The sequence below is a fragment of the Panthera pardus genome, unplaced genomic scaffold, assembly GCF_024362965.1.
Source record: "Panthera pardus isolate Hobbes unplaced genomic scaffold, ASM2436296v1 HiC_scaffold_18, whole genome shotgun sequence".
NCBI lineage: Eukaryota > Metazoa > Chordata > Mammalia > Carnivora > Felidae > Panthera > Panthera pardus.
In genome coordinates, this window is record NW_026526743.1 from 6,540,087 (window position 1) to 6,559,523 (window position 19,437).

The 19,437-nt window shown below is 56.3% G+C and overlaps 1 protein-coding gene across 2 annotated transcripts; it reads right to left on the reverse strand.

The window, feature by feature from the left end:
- Positions 1–15: 15 nt before the first annotated feature.
- On the reverse strand, positions 16–19,108 carry BRSK1 (BR serine/threonine kinase 1). Of its 2 annotated transcripts, XM_053905743.1 has the most exons (19): positions 18,611–19,108; positions 16,008–16,102; positions 15,840–15,925; positions 13,805–13,945; positions 10,363–10,479; positions 10,249–10,282; positions 10,100–10,168; positions 6,574–6,720; positions 6,186–6,217; positions 5,817–5,987; positions 5,200–5,297; positions 4,830–4,989; positions 4,537–4,597; positions 3,715–4,084; positions 3,221–3,269; positions 3,006–3,129; positions 2,248–2,446; positions 1,040–1,129; positions 16–337 (listed from the first exon to the last, which is right to left on the reverse strand). In XM_053905743.1, the coding sequence occupies exons 1-19, from the start codon at positions 18,744–18,746 to the stop codon at positions 180–182; spliced, it is 2,337 nt and encodes a 778-aa protein (XP_053761718.1). In that variant the 5' UTR covers positions 18,747–19,108; the 3' UTR covers positions 16–179. The 2 variants fall into 2 exon arrangements, with proteins under 2 accessions (XP_053761718.1, XP_053761719.1); XM_053905744.1 differs by lacking the exon at positions 18,611–19,108 and having other exon boundaries at positions 15,836–15,925.
- Positions 19,109–19,437: the final 329 nt, after the last annotated feature.

Below are 19,437 nucleotides of genomic sequence, written 5' to 3' on the forward strand. Positions count from 1 at the left end.
CCCCCTAGAACCACCCCCCATTGGGCACGGCCCCCTGAGCCCCATCCCTGCGGGGCAAGGCCGGGTTTGTTGTATCTCTCCCCTCCCTACATACTCCTTGGGCCCTATTTACAGATTCACAGTTGGGGGGCAGGGAAGGGGGGTGGAGGGGGCTCCCCTCCTTCCCCGGCCCCCTGGGGTCAGGGCAGAGGAGTCCCGTTGGTGGCCAGGAGCTTCTTGTCCTTAGCGGGGCCTCGGCGGGGAGAGCCGCTCAGCTCTGGGTCTGGGCGGCCAGGCGGGGGCTGCAGGCTTCTGGGTGAGGTACCAGCAGGCCGAGTCTGGGCCCCGTTCTTCTCGTCTGTGAAGGAGGAAGCAGTCTGGCCTCAGTACCTTCACGGCTGCCAACCCCCAAGGAACATGCTCCGGCAGCCGCACGGGGCTGGAAGCCTGGGGAGACGGTTGCCGGGAGGACACATCTGCAGACGGACCTGGCGATCTCAGGAAGGCAGGTCACACATCCTGGGCCCCTCCAAGCTGTGTGACTGTGGGAAGTGGGCCAAATGAGTCCCTGTGAGAGCCGGCGGCCCACTCTCAGGAGGCGTCCTCACAGACTCTGGCTAGGACGCTATTCGCTAAGGGACAGCCTGTCGCAGCAGCAGCAGCAGCTCAGATTTGGGGATGACAGCCAGAGGTCCCCTTTCCTTCCTCCCAACCCTGGTTGTTAGGGAGGACGCTCCTTGGCAATAGGGCCCGGGGGAGCCTACATGGGCCATTTGGGGGTCTGAACAAACCCGGATGGTAGATTCCCCTTCTCCAGAACACACTTCCAGAACTTCTGTCAGCAGAAAGTTCCACTACGCCCGACAATGAGACTACTCATCCTCTTGGGGACCCCTGGAGGTGCCCTCCCTAGCAACGAGGCCTTCTCGGTCAGGATGGCCAGGTTCCCTGGATGGAGCTCACACAAACCGGAGCCCTGGGGGGCACTCGTTCAGCAGGGGGTCTCCCCTCCAGCCCACAGGATCAAAGAGGGAGACACTGCAGCCCCACCCCCCCACACCTGCCAGGGCCTGCACGGAGGGCTGGTCGTGAGTACTCAGCAGCTGTGCCTGGATGGTCTCCACAACTCGCTTGAACCGACGGCTGGGACCTGGAAGGGGTATGGAGACAGACTGACTTGGGGACCGACCGGGACAAGGAAGGCCCTCCCACCCTGTGAAACCCAGCAAAGGACTCTTCTCTGGGTCTCAACTTCCCCGCCCTGTGTTGGGCATAAAACTAAACTTCGGTCTGCAAAGGGAACTAAGAAAGGTCTGAGTTGAAATAATGATGGGTGCCGTTTTCCACTTAAATAGGTCCTGTTCCTTGTTAGTTTCAAGGTGAGGTCATGTAGAGCCAGAAATGCAAGAAAAGAAACGGGAAGTAAAATAAAATCTTAAAATCGAGGAAGTCCTGTGTATTAGTCTTTAAGGGAAAGGAAAAACAACGCGCCGTCATTCATTTCGGTGATGACACCGCAGTGCTCTGGGGAAGCCTGGTTTAGAAACCCCGAGAGCAAGCTCATCTCCCAGCTGTGACACACTAAGACAGCTCACAAGGCTGGGAAACAGGAGCAGCCCTGGTCATTCAAACTCTTGGTTAGCAGGACTCAGGAACCAAGCTGAACCGGAAGCAAGGCACCTCTGTGGTTTTCGTCTCCTGTGCCAACTCCTGATTAGCGATGGTGGCCTGAAGTTTCTCAGGCTGCACCTGAGCTCAGCGGGAAGAAGTGCAGTGGTCGATTGCTGATGTCTGCTCTGGGTGCAGCAGTGACATTTGACAACGGGCGGGCCATGTCTTTGCCCTTCTGCTGTACTGTCTTAAGTAGGAAGGGGGCTCTGAACTTCAAGGTCAAGGGCTCGGTTGAGCCCAGCTCTGTCATGGTCTGTAGTGTGACTCTGTCAAGTCTGTTTACCTCTAGAGGACTCAGTTTTCTCCTCTGTAAGATGGGTGATTACTAACACCACAAAGGCTGCTGGGAAGCTTCAATGAAATAGTGCAAGGAAAGCATTTGGAACATCATAAATATCCACTAAATGTCAACGAGGAAAGGGGGAAGGAGAGGAGGTAGGGGTCGGAACGAGCAGGGGGCTCACACAGTCAGTCAGCACTAGCTGAGCCCCACCTCCTCCTCCTCGCTCTTGCTGCCCTCGTGGGCCACTATCCTATCTCAGCTGTCTTGAGGATCCCAACACCAGGCTGGAGGCAGTGTAGCTGAGGGAAACTTACCGGAGATGAGAGTAAAGGTGACAGAGTAGATGCCACCACCACCGCTGCCATCCCTTCGTGGGGAAGGCTCCGGGCCCTCTGAGGAGCTGATGTCTACCTGGAATCGGACGGGCTTCTGGAAGACGGATGGGCCGCCACTGGCCTTGTACTCGGCCCTGAAGCTGGTCTGTGACAGCACACTGTGACTCAGGCTGGGGATCTGAGGCAGGAGGGGGACAAAAAGAGGGGGTGATTCCAGTGACCTGATTCCAGGGAATGGAGAGCCAACCCTACAACTACTTCTGCCCAAGGAACTACAAGTTCCATCAGCCACTGGGGCAAAGAATAACAGAAAAGCCATTGGGAGCCCCCACTGCCTGCTGGGACTTGTAGTTTTCTTGTCCAACTATAGGCAGGGTATAAGGGGAATAGCTGAGCAACTGGATCCCCACATAACAGGACCCTCATATCTAGGTGTCAGCCCCAGGCTCCAGAACCACATGACAAACATCTCCTCCACAAGCACTGCCACATCTGTCTCAAAACCTTTAAGTCCCACTAGCTCCTAGAGCAAAGCACCCCAGGACACAGTAAACCCCTCCTACCTCCCTGCCCCTACAGTGACCAAACCCAACTCTGAATGGAAAGCTACAGATCCCATGAGCCTTAGGAGGAAGCCAGGCTAGAGCTGGGGGGGGGGGGGGGGGGGAATCTCCCAAGGGCTTCTGGGATTTGGAGTCCTATGCTGCCCAGGACACACGAAGACCCAGGGCCCTCACCGACAGGAAGGCGTGAACAATGTCCGCTTTGATGCTGCTGAGAGGTTTGTCCTTTAGCACAAGGAATATTTGTTCTTCTTTGTCCAAGGAGATGAAATTCCCAAACCAGGAGCGTTTTGCCAACCTGAGTGAAAGGGGATGGTTGGAGGCGGGTCAGGAGGGGGCTAAGGGATTAAATCCCTCCCTCCTTCCTCTCCCTTCCCCGTCAGACTCACTCTGGAGAAGACTCTGGAGTCAAGCTGGACATCTCCTCAGCAGTGGGGACTGGGGGATAGGGAAGGGAGAGTATGGTCAGCACTTGTCCGTCATCCTGGTGCCCAGCACGCAGGCTAGCAATCACCTCCAACCAGAGGTTCCAGACCCCAGCGCCCGCCCACTCCCCTCCCAGTAGCTAAACCCCAAATGGCATGCTGACTGATGGTCCTTCCAGGGATGCTGTCCCACCCGTTAGACCACGCCCCCCGAGGGTGGAACTTGCTTGCCATGAGCCAATGGGAAGATGAGCCAGAGCAAGGAAGGGGCGTGTCCTTCAGGGAGGCCCCTCCTCCAGAGATGGATGCCACACCCCCTCTTCCCAACACCTGAATCTTTCCTCCCAAACCCATCTCCTCTTCTCCTAGGACGTGGGAATCCAGGCCCCTACCTCTCTCCTCATATTAGGACTCAGGAATCCGTGCCCCCAGCCCCTGCACCCCCAGGGACCCCGTACCCTGCATCTTGCGCCGGTGAAAGCGAGGGGAGCCCAGGAAGCTGTTGCGGATGGAGTTGAGACGACTCCTCCAGGCGGCTCCCCCGACACCACCACCGGGGCTTGGGGGTGGCGTTGTTCCCGGCGTCCCGGTGGGGCTGGCCCGGGGTGTGTGCAGGGGCGAATGCAAGGGGGTTCCCCCAGAGGAGCGCGGGGAGCCTGGGGGGCCAGGCAGGGGTGTGGAGCGGGCACTCGGGGGCGGGGGCTGTTCCCCGGCGCCCCCACCCCTGGGGCCTCGAGAAGGCAGCGTCTGCGTTTTGGAAGTCGGGGAGCCCCCACCCCGAGCCTCATCTCCAGCCCCGGGCTCAGGCGAGAAGGAAAAGACAGGACTCTGCGAAAGAGTAGAGATGGGTGAGATGGCAGACTACAACTCCCAGAAGGCTCTTGGAGCCTCAGTCTCACATGCTCACAGAGGTGGACACCGATGCACGCTGGAACTTGTAGTCCATTATTTCCGTCTCCCAAACCACATTGTTAAGGGGACAGGGACTTTTTCTATCATGCTCACTGCTCTAAGACCCAGCACAGTGACTGGTCACGGTAGGGACTCACTTAGCTTTTGTTAAATGAATAAATGAACCTCTGACACACTAAAAACCGAATCCTATTGGAGGTGAAATGCCCAATGTACTAAAATAAAATACTTAATGCAGCCTTAGGTTTTGGTCCTTTTAGGGACAAAAAGGCAATGCCCCAAGACTTCATGGGAATTGTAGTTCTGCCAATCTTTGCTCCAGTGTTTTCGCCCCCTTATCCCTTGAGTAATCAGGGACCTGGCCTTACCCTTGGGCTGCTCAGAGGGCTGGAGGACAGACCGGTGGAGGCTCCACTGACACTACGAGACCTGTTTCCAGGAGACATTTTTTTTTTTTTTAAATCAGTTGTGTGGGTTTCATAAGGCTCAGATGTCCTCTCCCTTCCACACTCCTTTCAGATGAGGACATGAGGCCCAGAGAGGGGAGATGACTTGTCCCAACGACACAGCACGGTCGAGGGGCAGCTGGGCTAGAACCCTGAACTCCCACCCCCCCTCACCCGCCACGACTGTGATCCGCTGGAGGGGCGGGGGCTCCCACCTCTGACTGTGCTGGGCCATCTCCAGGGCCCGCCGGGTAGGCACTGGGGAGCCACCGCCCCCAGCATCCGTGATGCTCAGTACTTCCATGGACTTCCGCTCTGGCCGCCGCTTCCCGTGACGGCTCAGCATAGGGGAATCCACACGTTTCCGAGGTGGGTCTGAGGGCGGAGAGAGTTTCAACCTGATCAAAAGACATGTTCGCCCAGCTGCACAAGGCACTCATGCAGATGGGGAAACGGAGGCCCAGAGTGGAGAGTTGTGACAAGGTCACAGGGCAAGTCAGGGGGTCTAAACCCAGAAGCTAAGGGCTTGCAGCCCCTTCCTCCCACCGGAATCCGGGGTCTGGATTCCCAGCCCTGCCTGCTCACCAACATCATTCCTGGGAGGCAGGTCCTGATCTTCACAGCTGGGATAGCGCTCCTTCCGATCCAAAAGCAGATAATAGATCATCTTTTCTTGGTTCTCCCTGGCACGCAAGGGGCGTGAGGGGGTAGGAGGAGAATTGGGATCAGAGGTCGGGTCTCCGAGGTCTCACCCCCTCCCCGCAGCTGGGGCTCGGTACACCCAACATCTCTGCCCATGCTTCCATCTTCCTAGGTAGCGGCACGGTTAGTTCCTCCGTGTCGGTGTACATCCTACCCTCACCTGAGTCAGCAATGATAACCGTAGTAGTAATAATAATAATATCGAAGCACTTACTATTTGCAAGCACTACCCACGTGAGGCACTAAGTCTGCGTCAGCACCTGTTGATACTTTTCGGCATCTTTTTTTCCGCTGGCCCTACCGCCCCCTCCTGGTTCCTCGGGGAATAGCTCCACGTGGGACCTTTAAGCCCTGCCCTGTCTAGCGGCCCTGACGCCCGCCCCAGGGAGTCTGCGCGGGTGCGAGGCACAGCTGCGCCCCCTGCTGGCCGTCCGGGGCGCTGCAGCAGCTCGCCGGAGGCGGGCAGGTGGCGCGGGTGTTCGAGGGCGAGGGGGCCTTACTCCTCGCTGCGCAGTTCGCGGTGCAGCCGCTCGCGGTCCCTGAAGCAGCCCAGCGAAGCCATGCTCTCCAGGACGTCGGGGTCCAGCTCTCCGTTTGATGGCAGGCTCCGCATGGCCACCCGGCGGCCTGGGGCTGGCTCCAGACAGGGGTCCGGCTCGTGTTTCCCGCCCCTGGGAGACGGAGAAACGTTACAGCGGGCCGGGCATCCGTGATCGAGCCCACTCCACTCTCTCCTGGGAACCCAGAAATCCGAGTCTCCGGCCCCTCCTCCTTGAGGAACCTTGGCATCCCACCCCCTAGCTGGTGCTTGACATTTGCCCCCCTCCCCACGTCCTCCCGGAACCAGGCACCCAGTTCCCCATACTCACAGGTACCAGGGATGTTTCTGAATTTGCTCCAGCTGTGAAGAGGGTGGGTCGTAGAAAAGCACCAGTGAGGTCGAAAGTTGATGACGTGGCATTGGGGGTCCCTGACGATGCCCCCTCCTCTCCACCGGGGTCAGGATGACTTTGGTCTCCCCTAGTGGCAACTGAGTGCCTTGACCCACAACTACTGCCTGGGGCATGCATCCTTCCCGCGGTGGGGGACCTTCCCAGCTTGGAGCGGCAGGTTGGGCAGACCCTGGCTCATTCCACGACACCCCCCCCCCCCCCCCCCGGGCCAAGCTGACAGGCAAGTCCTGGAAAGCCATCTTTATGGGCCCCCTAAGGATTCTGTCCTCATGACCCACCATCCCCCCCTGCCCTCCCAACTCACACTGAGCCTTTTCTCAGGCTCCACTTCGATCATCCCTCTCAGGAGGCTCTGGCAGTCTGGAGGAATGAAGTGGGGCATGTGGAAGACGCCCCTTTTCACCTTCTCCAGCAGCTGGCGGAGATTGTCGTCATCAAAGGGCAGAGCCCCCTGAGTGAGAAATGACAGGACCCCTTACGGAGCTTACCATGTACCAGGTAAGAGCCTAAGTGCTCCACACACGGACATATTTAGTCCTTACCACAGGCCTCGGGAAGTAGGAAACTGTTAGTACCCCACTTTACAGGTGGGGAGGCTGAGGCACGGAGTGGTCCAGCAACTCGCCCGGGGCCTCTGAGCTGGTAATGGACAGTCAGGCTCCAGTGCTTAAGAGGCTGGGGTTGCATCTTAAGAACAGGTTTCTCCCCAGACCAGTTTCAGATGCGGTCACACTCATTCATTCACTCAACAAAAGGTGAGCATCCATTATGGGTCAGGGATCTAGTAACCGACAAAATGAGCCCTCGCTCTCTGGGACCGTGAGATGCCGGCGAGTGGACGCGCATTAGCCGCGATGTCATTCATGATGGATTCAGCACCTGATGGTGCCCCTGCTGCCGCCCGGGTTCCGATCTGGCCACTAGGGCTGGAGCAGGACAAAACCAGATTCCTGTCCTCACGGAGCTTTGTGTAGAACAGTAATTAACAGGCAACGGTTGTTGGTGGGCGAGGCAAACAACACATGGACGGGAATGTGGGTGATGAGGACACAGAACAAGCAGGCAGCACGGGACGTGAGCTGGGTGTAGCCAGGGAGTCGAGGAAGGGGTCGTGGGGGAGGTGACGCTGGACCGAGACTCACAGGGGGTGACAGTGCTGTCCCTGGTGTCAGAGGCCTCTGGACAGAGAATGCCGGGTGTTGGGGTTGGGGAGACTGGGAGAGGGCGCCCCTGAATGCTGGTCTAGGGCCAGGAAGCCTGGATGTGACTCTGCTTGTCGGTCTTGTTCGATGTGTCCCTGTGTTTCTTGTTTGCCTGGTACCTGGACCCTCAACTTCCCAGCATCCAGAACAGTGAGAAGTGCATGTTTGTTGTTTAAGCTGCATGGTCTACTTTTGTTAGAGCAGCCCAAGCGAAGACAGACCTCTTGTTTTATATATATATATATATATATATATATATATATATATATATATATATATACATACACACACACATACATATATATGTCTATATTAATATATATTTATATAAAAAATATATATATAAATACATGTGTATAATATATAAATATATAAGGGTGCCTGGGCGGCTCAGTCAGCTGAATATCCAACTTTGGCTCAGGTCATGATCTCACGGGTTTGTGGGTCCAAGCATCAGGCTTTGTTTATATATATATATATATATATATATATATATATATATATATATATATATATATGGCGTATAGATAGAACTCATGGGCAACAGCATTATAACTCACACTTGAATGAAGCGTATTTAACGCATACATTTTCCTTGATGAGGGACAAAACAGCCTTCTTGCCCTTAGGAACGCAAGATAGCACTTCAACACTACCCTGAGGACCATTTAAAATCCCCAAGAAAAGGGCACCTGGCTGGCTCAGTCAGCGGAGTATGTGGCCCTCGATCTCGGGTTGTGGGTTCGAGTCCCACACTGGGTGTGGAGATTATTTAAAAAAAAAAATAACATAGGGGCGCCTGAGTGGCTTGGTCATCTCACTCTTGATTTTGGCTCAGGTCATGATCTCACGGTTCGTGAGTTCAAGCCCTGAGTTGGGCTCTGCGCTGACAGCACAGAGCCTGCTTGGGATTCTCTGTCTCTGTCTCTCTCTCAAAATAAACAAACTTAAAAAAATAATAATATAAAATAAAATCACCAATAAAAAGCACAAAAAAGCAAATATATTGCACTCAATAAACCACAAAAAGCACAGTTGCTTACGAGATGAGCTGAAATAAGGAAATAAATAAATACATAAAAAGCAGAGGGTGGGTTGCCTCGCGTGTGGTGGGGACTCCAATTTTTCTCTGCTCTGTGCACATCTGAGAATGACCTCAAAAGCACCCAGAGTGTTGATTTTGAGGTCATGGATAAACTGTGGTGAGTGGGCAACTTTGCAATACAGAATCCGTAAGTCGTGAGAATCATCTATAATAATAATAGTAATGAAGTATGAGTACCAGTAACTATCGAGCACCGCCTAGAACGCTGAGCATACGACACGCTATCGAAACCCTTACAATTCCAGGCACCCTAACCGTCGCCACTGGGCGGGTGAGGAAAGGGGCCCGGAGAGGGACGGTGACTTGCTTGCTCAAGGTGACGGAGCGGGGGTTTGAACTCAGCTGGATGGGCTCCCGCACTGCCAGCTGCAGAGGGGCTGGGGCCTGTAGTGTTGGAGCCTGCCTCTCGGGCGCCTCTCCAGCTTCCCCGGGGGGCCCTGGGCCCCGGAGCGCCCACTCGGCCTCGTTCCCCTCAGTGTCACGGAGCCTCCCTGGTCACATAGGCTAGTGCTTATGACGCCAAACACTGATCCCAGACCTGCCACTTCTCAGCAGTGTGGGCCGGTCACTTCTCTCCGGGGCTGTTGGGAGAGGTCCGGAGGATAACGTGCCTGTGACAGCGCCTCGCATGCAGTGCACCACTAATTCGTCCACACCACACGTGTTCCTGAGGGCCGACCGTGTGCCAACTCAGGTCCCACTCGCGAGCCCACGAAATAAGACACACAAAGACAAAAGCCCTGACTTCTGGGAGCCGATGATCTAGAAGGGAAGGGAGACGCCCCCTCAAGGAACCGAACGACTGAATGCACGATGGCAACCGAGAGTCGCCGGGAAGCCCAGAGCCTACCCTGGAGGATCCGACCTCGTGGGGCGTGGGGGACAGGGGAGGCTTCCTGGAGAAGTGGCAGTTGAATTGAAGCAAAAAGAGAGTCTAAGGGGGCGCCTGGGTGGCTCGGTCGGTTAAGCAGCCGACTTCGGCTCAGGTCATGATCAAGAGGTTCGTGAGTTCGAGTCCCGTGTTGGACACCGGACTGGAGGTGTGGAGCCTACTTGGGATTCTCTCTCTCTCCCTCTCTCTCCTCTCTCTCTCTCAAAATAAATAAACAGCACCACCACAAAAGTCTAGGTGTAACCTAGCTGAGCAACGGGACTGGTCGGGATGGGAGAGCGTTCTGGGCAGAGAAGCGCAGGTGTGGAGCTGAGGCGGGAAGAGCCGGGCTGACTGTACGAGCTACTGTCATATTGCGGTGCCCTAGCGCAGCCACCGTCCCGAGCCGTCCAAGGGCTCCCGGCTGCCCTGTCCTTTTCTGGGACACCCGGATTAGCTCGCCATTGTGTGACTGAATGGTTAGCTCTGGGCACAGAGGGGGGTGCTCCAGGATCTTGGTCTGCTGGCTAAGACCTCCCACCTTCCTGATCTCAGTGAAATAGTTGGTACCCCTGAGGGGAGGACGGAACTCGAATGTTCTGGGCTCTAGGTCGTCCTAGAAATGGGGCAGGAGAGGTGAGGGGCACCTTACCACAAGCAGGGCAAAGAGAATGACTCCACAGCTCCACATGTCCGCTCGGCGGCCGTCATACTTCTCCCCCTGCAAAGGAGGACCAGCTGTGACATCGTCTCTCCACCACGTTCCTTCCGCTCCTCCCGCCTCTCCACCCGCTCACTCACCTTAATCACCTCCGGACACGCATAGTGGGGGGACCTGAGGGAGAGAGGCAGTGTGAGCCTCCGGCCGGCTTCTCACCCCCTCCCTGGGACTACAGGGGCCAGGCCCCCACTCACCCACAGCTGGTCTCCAGGAGGCTGTCCCCCACCTGCAGGGACGCCATGCCAAAGTCCGCGATGCGGATGTTGTTTTTCTCATCCAAAAGCAGGTTCTCGGGCTTCAGGTCTCTGTGGCTGAGACAGGCAGGCAGGGGGCGCTCAGATCTCTGCCCTCCTCCTGGGGGCCGAGGCCCAGTTCGCTATCTCTCAGAGGGGGAGACTTCTGCAAAGTCTTATGGACAATTTCAAACACGCTCCAAAGTAGTGAGAAGATACAAGGACGCCCCATGCACCTGCCCGCCGCTCCCCCTCCCCATTATCAACTCAGGGCAAATCTTCTCTCGCCTGTACCCCTACGTACTGTTTCCTTCCTCCGCTGGATTTTTTTTTTAAGTTTATTTTGTTTATTTTTTGGGGGGGGGGGGAGGGGGAGGGGCAGAGAGAGAGGGAGAGAGAGAGAATCCCAAGCTGTCAGTGCACAGCCCGATGCAGGGCTCAGTCCCACGAACTGTGAGATCATGACCTGAGCTGACATTAAGAGTCGGACGCTCGTCCAGCTGAGCCACCCAGGCGCCCCTTCACTGGAGACGCCAGACAGCATATCATTTTATCCGCAAATGCTTGACTATATATGAAGTGAGATATTTTGAGGTAAGAAGAGTTAACGTTGAGCTATTGAAATACTTCCGTGCTGAACAATAAAAACATTGCCACCCCAAGCCAGTCACTGGTCCCTCGTGAGACACCTGCCCTCTCCCCTGGAGCAAAATCCTTCAAGTTTTAAGAGCTAATGTCTGGGAGGAGATGGGGCCTGAGGACTCTAGAGTTTCGGTGGGAAGCGGTCAGCTCAGTAACTGGGTCATACTCGTTCAGTATGTTGACTATTGCCCCCTAGAGGCCAGTGTTTTTAATGTCAGGGTTTCGACGGGAGGTGTTGACAATTTAAACAGGCTGCCTTTTCATTTCCAAGCTCTACCCCCAACTCTGAGCCCCTCCACCCTGATACCCACCCCAACGCCAATCCCCACCCCAGAGAGGGAGGTGTGCAAACAAAAGAGGCTGAAAGACAACGGAAGGCATCCATTTGCACCTCAATGAATCATTAAAATGTTGCATATTTAATATCCTGTTTTGAAAGCAGAAGAGAGGACAGGACGATCTTTTCACATGGACATTCACAAGCCAAAGCACGAACCTCAACCCTTACTTCAAGTCATAGACAAAAATTAATTTGACATGGATCCCAGGACTAAATGCAAGAGCTATAACTATATAACTTCTCGAAGAAAATGTAGGAGGAAGCCTTAGGGACCTTGAGCTGGGCAAAGATTTATAGATAGGACAGAACAAGCATAAACTGTAAAAAAAAAAAAAATGACAAAATTGGATTTACCAGAATTTAAAGCTTTTGCTTTTCACAAGACATTGCTATAAAAACGCAAAAGAGGGGAACCTGGCTGACTCAGTCGGAAGAGCGAGCACGTGGCTCTTGATCTCAGGGTCATGAGTTCGAGCCCCAAGCTGGGTGCAGAGATTACTTCGTTAAATAAAAAAAAAAAACCTTAAAAATATATTAATAATGCAAAATCATGTCACAGACTGAGAAAATAATACTCAAAAAATATACAGTTGATAACAGATTTGTCCTTAGGGGTGTCTCAGCTCAGGTCACGATCTCATGGTTGGTAAGATCAAGGCTCGAGTCGGGCTCTGTGCTGACAGTGTGGAGCCTACTTGGGATATTCTCTTTCTCTCTTTCTCTTTCTCTCTCTCTCTCTCTCCCCTCTCTGCCCCTCCCCCTCTCATACTCACGCACCTTCTCTCTCAAAATAAATGCATAAATAAACGTTTACAAAAAAAGATCTGTCCTTAGAATAAATAATTCTTAAGAGTTATTCCTAGAGCTACCTCTCGTTCCTAGAATAACGGAGTCTTACGACTCAATAATCAAAAGATAACTCAAAAGAAATGGGCAAAGGGTCTGAACAGACATTTTTCCCAAGGAACATAAACAAATGGCCAATAAGCACATGAACAGATGTGCTACATCATTAGTCATGAGGGAACGCAAATCAAAACCACAATGAGATACCCCTCCATACCCACTAGCATACGGCTATAACCAAAAAGTCAAACAGTAATGGGCCGCCTGGGTGGCTCAGTCGGTTAAGCGTCCAGCTCTGGGTTTCAGCTCAGGTCACAGTCTCATGGTTCGGTCTCACGGTTTGTGGGATCGAGCCCTGGGTCGGGGTCTGCACTGACAGTGTGGAGCCTGCTTGCGATTCTCTTCTCTCTCTCTCTTCTCTCTCTCTCTCTCTCTCTCTCTCTCCCTCTCTGCCCCTCGGCTGCTTGTGCTCTCTCTCTCTCTCAAAATAAATAAGCTTAAAAAAAAAGTCAAATAGTAGCAAATGTTGGCAAGGAGGTACAGAGACTGGAACCATCATGGACTGCTGGTGGGGCGGAGGGTGTGTTAAAGGGCGCAGCCGCTTTGGAAAATCATCTGGTACTTCCTCAAAAGGCCAAGCAGAGTTCCCATATGACCAGACAGTTCAACTCCCGGGTACGTACCTGAGAACCGAAAACACGGGTACACACAAAACTAGCACGTGAATATTCACATGTCCCTATTACTTATAATGGCCAAAAAGGAGAAACAGGGGCGCCTGGGTGGCTCAGTCGGTTTAGTGTCCGACTTCGGCTCAGATCATGATCTCATGGTTTGTGGGTTCGAGTCCTGCCTCGGGCTCTGTGCTGACAGCTCAGAGCCTGGTGCCTACTTCCTTTTCTGTGTCTCCCCCTCTCTCTCTGCCCCTCCCCTGCTCATGCCCTGTCTCTCTCTCTACCCCTCCCCTGCTCATGCCCTGTCTCTCTCTCTCTTGAAAATAATCAACATTTAAAAATGGAGAAACAACCAAAGTGTCCATCAACTGTCAAATGGATAAACAAGATAAGGCATATCCACGCGATGGAATATTTATCAGCCACAAAAAGGAACGAAGTACTGACATGCTACAACATGGACGAACCCCGAAAACATTTTGCTCCGTGAAAGAAACCAGACACAGAGGGCCACATGCAGTATGAGTCCGTCTGTACGATATGTCCAGAATGCGCCAATCCGTGGAGACACAAAGCAGACTGGTGGTTGTCAGAGGCTGCGGGCAGGGGCGGTGGATGGGTGACGGCTTAATGGGTACGAGGTGATGATGTTGGGGGTGATGAAAATGTTCCAAAATTACATAGCAGCAACGCACAGCACTGACTATACTACAAACCACCGAATGTGTACTTTAAAGGGGCGAATTTTATGATACGTGAGTTATAGCTCAGGTTTTTTTTAAAGGGATAAAGATTTATGTCGGGGCCGCACCACACTGGCTTCCCCTCAGCTGCCATGTGCTTCCAGGGCCTGCCTCGTGGGCAGTGCTCCTCCCGGCCTCCCCTCACGCTGCCCCCTCACCAGATGGAGTAGCTATGGCAGAAGTCCAGCGCCGATACTATCTGGCGGAAGAACTTCCGGGCCTCCTTGGGTGTCAGTCTCCCCTTCTTTACCAGGTAGTCAAACAGCTCACCTCCAGAGACGTGCTCTAGAACCAGGTACCTGGGGGACGTGGAGGGGGCAGAGGGCTGGAAGGGGCATGTGGAGGACCAAAGAGCCTGGTCTTCCTCTTTCAAAAGCCCTTGGACCCCAGCACAAGACCTCAATCCCACTGGCCCCTGACAGCAGAGAACCCCAATTCCCATGAGTCCCTGGGAGGGGAGAGACTCCAATTCCCATGAGTCTCCGGGAGGGGGTGGGACTCCAATTCCCATAAGTCCCCTGGAGGCGGGGTGGGGTGGGGGGGGGGGGGGAGAGATTCCAATTCCCATGAGTTCCTGGGAGGGGGAGAGACTCCAATTCCCATGAGTCCCTGGGAGGAGGAGACTCCAATTCCCATGATTCCCCGGGGGGAGGAGGAGACTCCAGTTTCAATGAGCCCCTGGGCAAAAGAGACTCCAATACCCCTCAGCCTTTGGGAATCCAAAACTCAATTCCAGAATCCTATGTCAACTTTAGGAGTATAGTACTTTGACTCCTAGTTATTTCAGGAGATAAGGCAACCCTGTTAGCACCTGGAGGACAGAAACACCCCAATTCTCACAAGACCCTGGGAAATAAAGACACCTCCCTCCCTCACTCCCATTAGCTTCTGGAAAGCCAAGCCTCTCATTCTTATAAGCCTCTGGGATGAAGAAACTCGAATTCTCAATAATGCCTGGCAATAAATGATTGTAGTGTGCACCAATCTAAGTCAAAGTCTGTGAGGTAAAAGACTACAACTCCCATAAGCTCTAAAGGGGTTTAAAACTCCCAACTCCCATAAGCCTCTGAGACATAGACTCCTAATTCCCATCAGCAACTGGATCCTTAAGACTCCAAATCCCATCAGGCTCCAGGAGGTTAAAACTCTGATTCCCATCAACCACTGGAAACAAAGGCTCAATTTCTTGGAAGGCTGATAATCCTCTGTGAAGCCCAAACTCCCATGGGCCCCCCCTCTCCCTACCTAGGTGGTGGGGTGGGAGTGACATCTCCACCAGCTGGTGACAAAGCCCCTCCCTGCTGCCACACCTGGGGAAGCCTGAAGATTACAATTCCCATGAGCACGTGGGGCCCAGCAGCATACTGCCTGGGGAAACCAGCCCCAGCATCTGATGGGTATTGGAGACAGTTCATCCTGAGGACTGCATGGTGGGGGCGGGGGTCTGTCCCCTCTCCCGCTGCCCAGCCCAGCTGTCCCTTGGGTCACCAGAGTCCAGACAAAGGCCTATTGTCTGTACCCTGGACAGCTGGACTCCACTCCCATGTTCCTGGGGGGTAATCAACTTTGAGATACAGACTAGGAAATCGTAAGACAGCCGTTGTTGGGGTGTCCATCGTAGCACCCAGAGTTATGTGCGGGGAAGGGGGGGTTCCAATGCTCCAGAGTGGGGGTTTAGGAAGAGGCAGGATTCACTGAGCCTGAGGCTTTGTTAAGCCCTGTTGCCTCAGCAGATGGAACTGGGGTGGGGAGCTGCTCTGAACAAGGTGGACCTCCTTGAGGACATCCAGGTTATCTAGTAGAGAGTGTTCCCTGTGGTGCAGGGTGGGGGGGACCGGGGCTGGGGAAGAAGGGGCAGGATGGGCCTCTGTCCCCCCACTCAGGATGGCTCACGCTTAACTGTCCTGTTGCTGAGGCACATTTGGTCCTTAGCGTCAGGCCAGGTCAGGCCAGTCAGCCTGGGAACAGGAGGATTATGTGCGAGCATGCGCGTGTGTGTGTGTGTGTGTGTGTGTGTGTGTGTGTGTGTGTGTGTTCTGTGCAGTAGGGAAGGGACTGACTGGGCCTTCAGAGGCCCAGCCAGGAGAGCTTAAGTTTCCACAGGCCTCTTCAGGCCTTCTTTCCAGAAAGGTCCCACCCTAGGAACTTGGAGTGGGGGGTGCATAGGGGGGCTGGGTGTCTATAAATACCTACAAATATTTCTTGTTCTCGTAGACATCATGCAGCTTGAGGACGTGTGGGTGTTCAATGAGCTTCAGGATGGCGATCTCCCTCTCCACCTGGGGGACGGCAGGGTGGTCAGCATGGCCTCCCTCCCTCCCCTCAGCCCCAAAGGGACGCCCTCCCTCAGCACACACACACCTTCATCAGCACCGACTCGGACAGCTTCTCTCGGTTCACGATCTTGATGGCAACCTTCTGGCCCGTGATGCAGTGGACCCCGAGTTTAACCAGCCCTGGGGAAGCAGGATTGAAAATGTGGAGTGTGTTCAGAGAGCACTCTCACCGCTTCTGGCTCCTCAGTCCTCCTTGCCACCCCCTTTCCTCCTCCTTTTCCTGCTGGCTGCAGTGGCCTGAATCACCCTGACCTGAGTCCCTGAGGGCTCTGACAGCTGTCATTCCCACAAAACGCACTCTTCTTCCTGCTGCCCATAGACATTGACATTCTGTTCTGTCCATTCTTCTTCTTTTTTTTTTTCCCCCTTAAGTCATCTCTACACCCAACGTGGGGCTCGAACTCACAACCCCGAGATCAAGAGTCGCATGCCCCACTGACTGAGCCAGCCAGGTGCCCCTGTTTTGTCCCCTTTGGTTGTCCACCACCTCCACAGCCGACCCCGGTTCTCACCCCATTCTCTGTCCTTCTGATGTGCCCCCTGAAGTCCGTCTCTCCACAGAATCTCTCCTCACTGTGTCTCCATAGCTTTGTCTCCCCTGCTGCCTCCTTCAACCTCTGTCTCCCTCTAAACCCATCTTTTCCTTGAATTCTCTGCCCTTCAATCATCTGGAGACTCCAGGTCTCCCAGGGAATATACTTTCACATTTGCCCCCTTCCCAGACCATTCTCCTCCACCTCCTTCCAAACCCTGACCTTTTTTTAATCCTCTTTTTGGGTCTGCTTTTAATAGCAGCTGTAGCTGGGAGCATGCAAGAGTATGCCCACTCCCCAGGGGTAAGCCCCAAAGCCACAGACCCTGGAGTCTGGGTCCCCAGCCCCTCCTCCCTCAGACCCAGGAGTCCTGCCCCAGCCCCCTCCTACCTCAGATCCAGGAGTCCAGACCCCCAGCCCCTCTTCCCTCAGACCCAGGAGTCCTGCCCCCAGCCCCTCCTCCCTCAGACCCAGGAGTCCTGCCCCCAGCCCCTCCTCCCTCAGACCCAGGAGTCCTGCCCCAGCCCTCTCCTACCTCAGATCCAGGAGTCCAGACCCCTAGCCCCTCCTCCCTCAGACCCAGGAGTCCTGCCCCCAGCCCCTCCTCCCTCAAACCCACCCAGCTCCTCTTCCCTCAGACCCAGGAGTCCTGCCCCCAGTCCCTCCTCCCTCAAACCCACCCAGCTCCTCTTCCCTCAGACCCAGGAGTCCTGCCCCCAGCCCCTCCTCCCTCAAACCCACCCAGCTCCTCTTCCCTCAGACCCAGGAGTCCTGCCCCCAGTCCCTCCTCCCTCAAACCCACCCAGCTCCTCTTCCCTCAGACCCAGGAGTCCTGCCCCTGGCCCCTCCTCCCTCAGACCCAGGAGTCCTGCCCCCAGTCCCTCCTCCCTCAAAGCCACCCAGCTCCTCTTCCCTCAGACCCAGGAGTCCTGCCCCCAGTCCCTCCTCCCTCAAACCCACCCAGCTCCTCTTCCCTCAGACCCAGGAGTCCTGCCCCCAGCCCCTCCTCCCTCAAACCCACCCAGCTCCTCTTCCCTCAGACCCAGGAGTCCTGCCCCTGGCCCCTCCTCCCTCAGACCCAGGAGTCCTGCCCCAGCCCCCTCCTACCTCAGATCCAGGAGTCCAGACCCCTAGCCCCTCCTCCCTCAGACCCAGGAGTCCAGGCCCCCAGCCCCTCTTCCCTCAGACCCAGGAGTCCTGCCCCCAGCCCCTCCTCCCTCAGACCCAGGAGTCCAGGCCCCCAGCCCCTCCTCCCTCAGACCCAGCAGTCTAAGACCATGTCCCCTTCCTCCCCCATAACTCAGGAATTCAGGTCAGTGACACCTTCACACTCTTACCGCTAGGCTCTTGGGGTCTGAGCCTCTACTTCCCTCATGCCCCGGCCCTCGGCTTCACAGAGACCCTGGGCCCACCAGTGCCTAGGACACAGGTGTGCGGCTCCTGGCTCACAACCCCCTACCCTCCACCTGGCAAGAAAGAGGCTACAGCTGGGGCCAGTGTTTAGCAACAGCAAAGGATGCCCTCCCCCCCCCCCCCCCCCCCATTCCACAACCACTCCTGGGAGCTATGCTCTTGGATCCACCTTTCTACCTCTCCATCCTGTTGCCCACACTGAGCCGGCATGCCAGAGAAGGGGGAGAAGGCTGCAGGCCCCATCACCCTAGCCTCACCGCTGGTCACCCAGACAGCCTGCCAGGAGAGCGTGAGGCCCTCCGGATCCAGAGCGGTGCAGAGGGAAGCGGCTGTCCAGGGCGCACCCCCATCCCGCGGCCGGACTGCAGCAAGGACCTCGGCTCCCGTTGCCGGCCGGTCCGCTGCCGCAGGCCGGCCTCCCTTCCCCACCTGGAGCCCCTCCAACCTTTGCCCACCATGAGGTGGGAGCCTTAGGGCCCCGCACCTCACCCCCCCCCCCCCCGGAGTCCAAGCCCCCAGCCCCCTCCATCCTGGGGACCCAGCAGACTGGAGCCCAAGTGCCCTCTCTGTGAGGGACCCTCACAGAGGGCGATCAGCCCCTGCCCTTTGAATACCCAGGAGTCCCGCCCTCTGCCCCCCAGCTGTTCTGCCCCCGCCCTAGGTGTCCCCTCCCCTGGCTCACCTGTCTGTCCTTTGCCCAGCGTCTTCTCCAGCCGATAGGGGCCCACATATTGGGCGTGCTGGGGTGGGTGTGGGTGTGGGTGCGGGAGGTGGTAGGCGGGGGAGCCCCCGCCCCCCTCCTTGGCCCCGGACGACATGGTGCCCTTGGTCCCGGCCCGACCGGCCCCCCGGCCGCCCCCCCGGCGGCAGGTCGCCCCGTCCCTCCGGTGGGGGCCGGCGACAGCTCCGTCCCGGCCCCCCCGGCTGCTCCCCACCTCTCCGGGGGTCCCCAGGGGGCTGGGCTGGGCCCCCCCAATCGGCGGGCCGCGGAGCTGGGGGAGGGGGGGCTGGCCCGGGGGGGTCAGGCCCCGGGAGTCAGCATGGCCCGGGGGGGGCTGAGCGGCCCCCCCTCCCCAGCCCGTCCCTGGCCGGCCCCCCCCTTCCTGCGCCTCCCCCCGCCGGGGGGGTCTGAGGTGCGGGCCGGCGGATGCTGCAGGCCGAGGTCCCCCCCGCCCCCCCACGCGCCCTCTCTCCTCCGCCTCCTCCTCCTCTCCGCCTCCCCCCGCCACCTCGTCCTTTCTCTCCGGCACGCTGACATCACCATCCGGGGACTCCGGGCCCTTCCCCAAAGTTAACCCTTTCGGAGGGGGGAGGGGGAGCGGGGGCAGGGGGCGGGCCTGGGAGCCGGAGGGACGGAGAGGAGGGATGCAGGGATGCAGGAGGGGAGAGGGTGGAGGCCAGGCGAGGGAGAGACGTGCGGAGCAAAGAGACCGGGGCCGAGACGGGGCTACACAAAAGGAGATGAAGTCGGGCACAGAGGCAGACGGCGAGAGAGATGCGGACCAGCAG

Excerpts from the sequence above, each read along its gene's own strand:
- BRSK1 (XM_053905743.1), bottom strand. The coding sequence starts at position 18,746 with ATGTCGTCCGGGGCCAAGGAGGGGGGCGGGGGCTCCCCCGCCTACCAC. Across the intron at positions 16,103-18,610 it reads GCTGGGCAAAGGACAGACAG|GGCTGGTTAAACTCGGGGTC; the intron begins GTGAGCCAGGGG and ends CTGCTTCCCCAG. Across the intron at positions 2,447-3,005 it reads TTGTTCACGCCTTCCTGTCG|ATCCCCAGCCTGAGTCACAG; the intron begins GTGAGGGCCCTG and ends CTCCTGCCTCAG.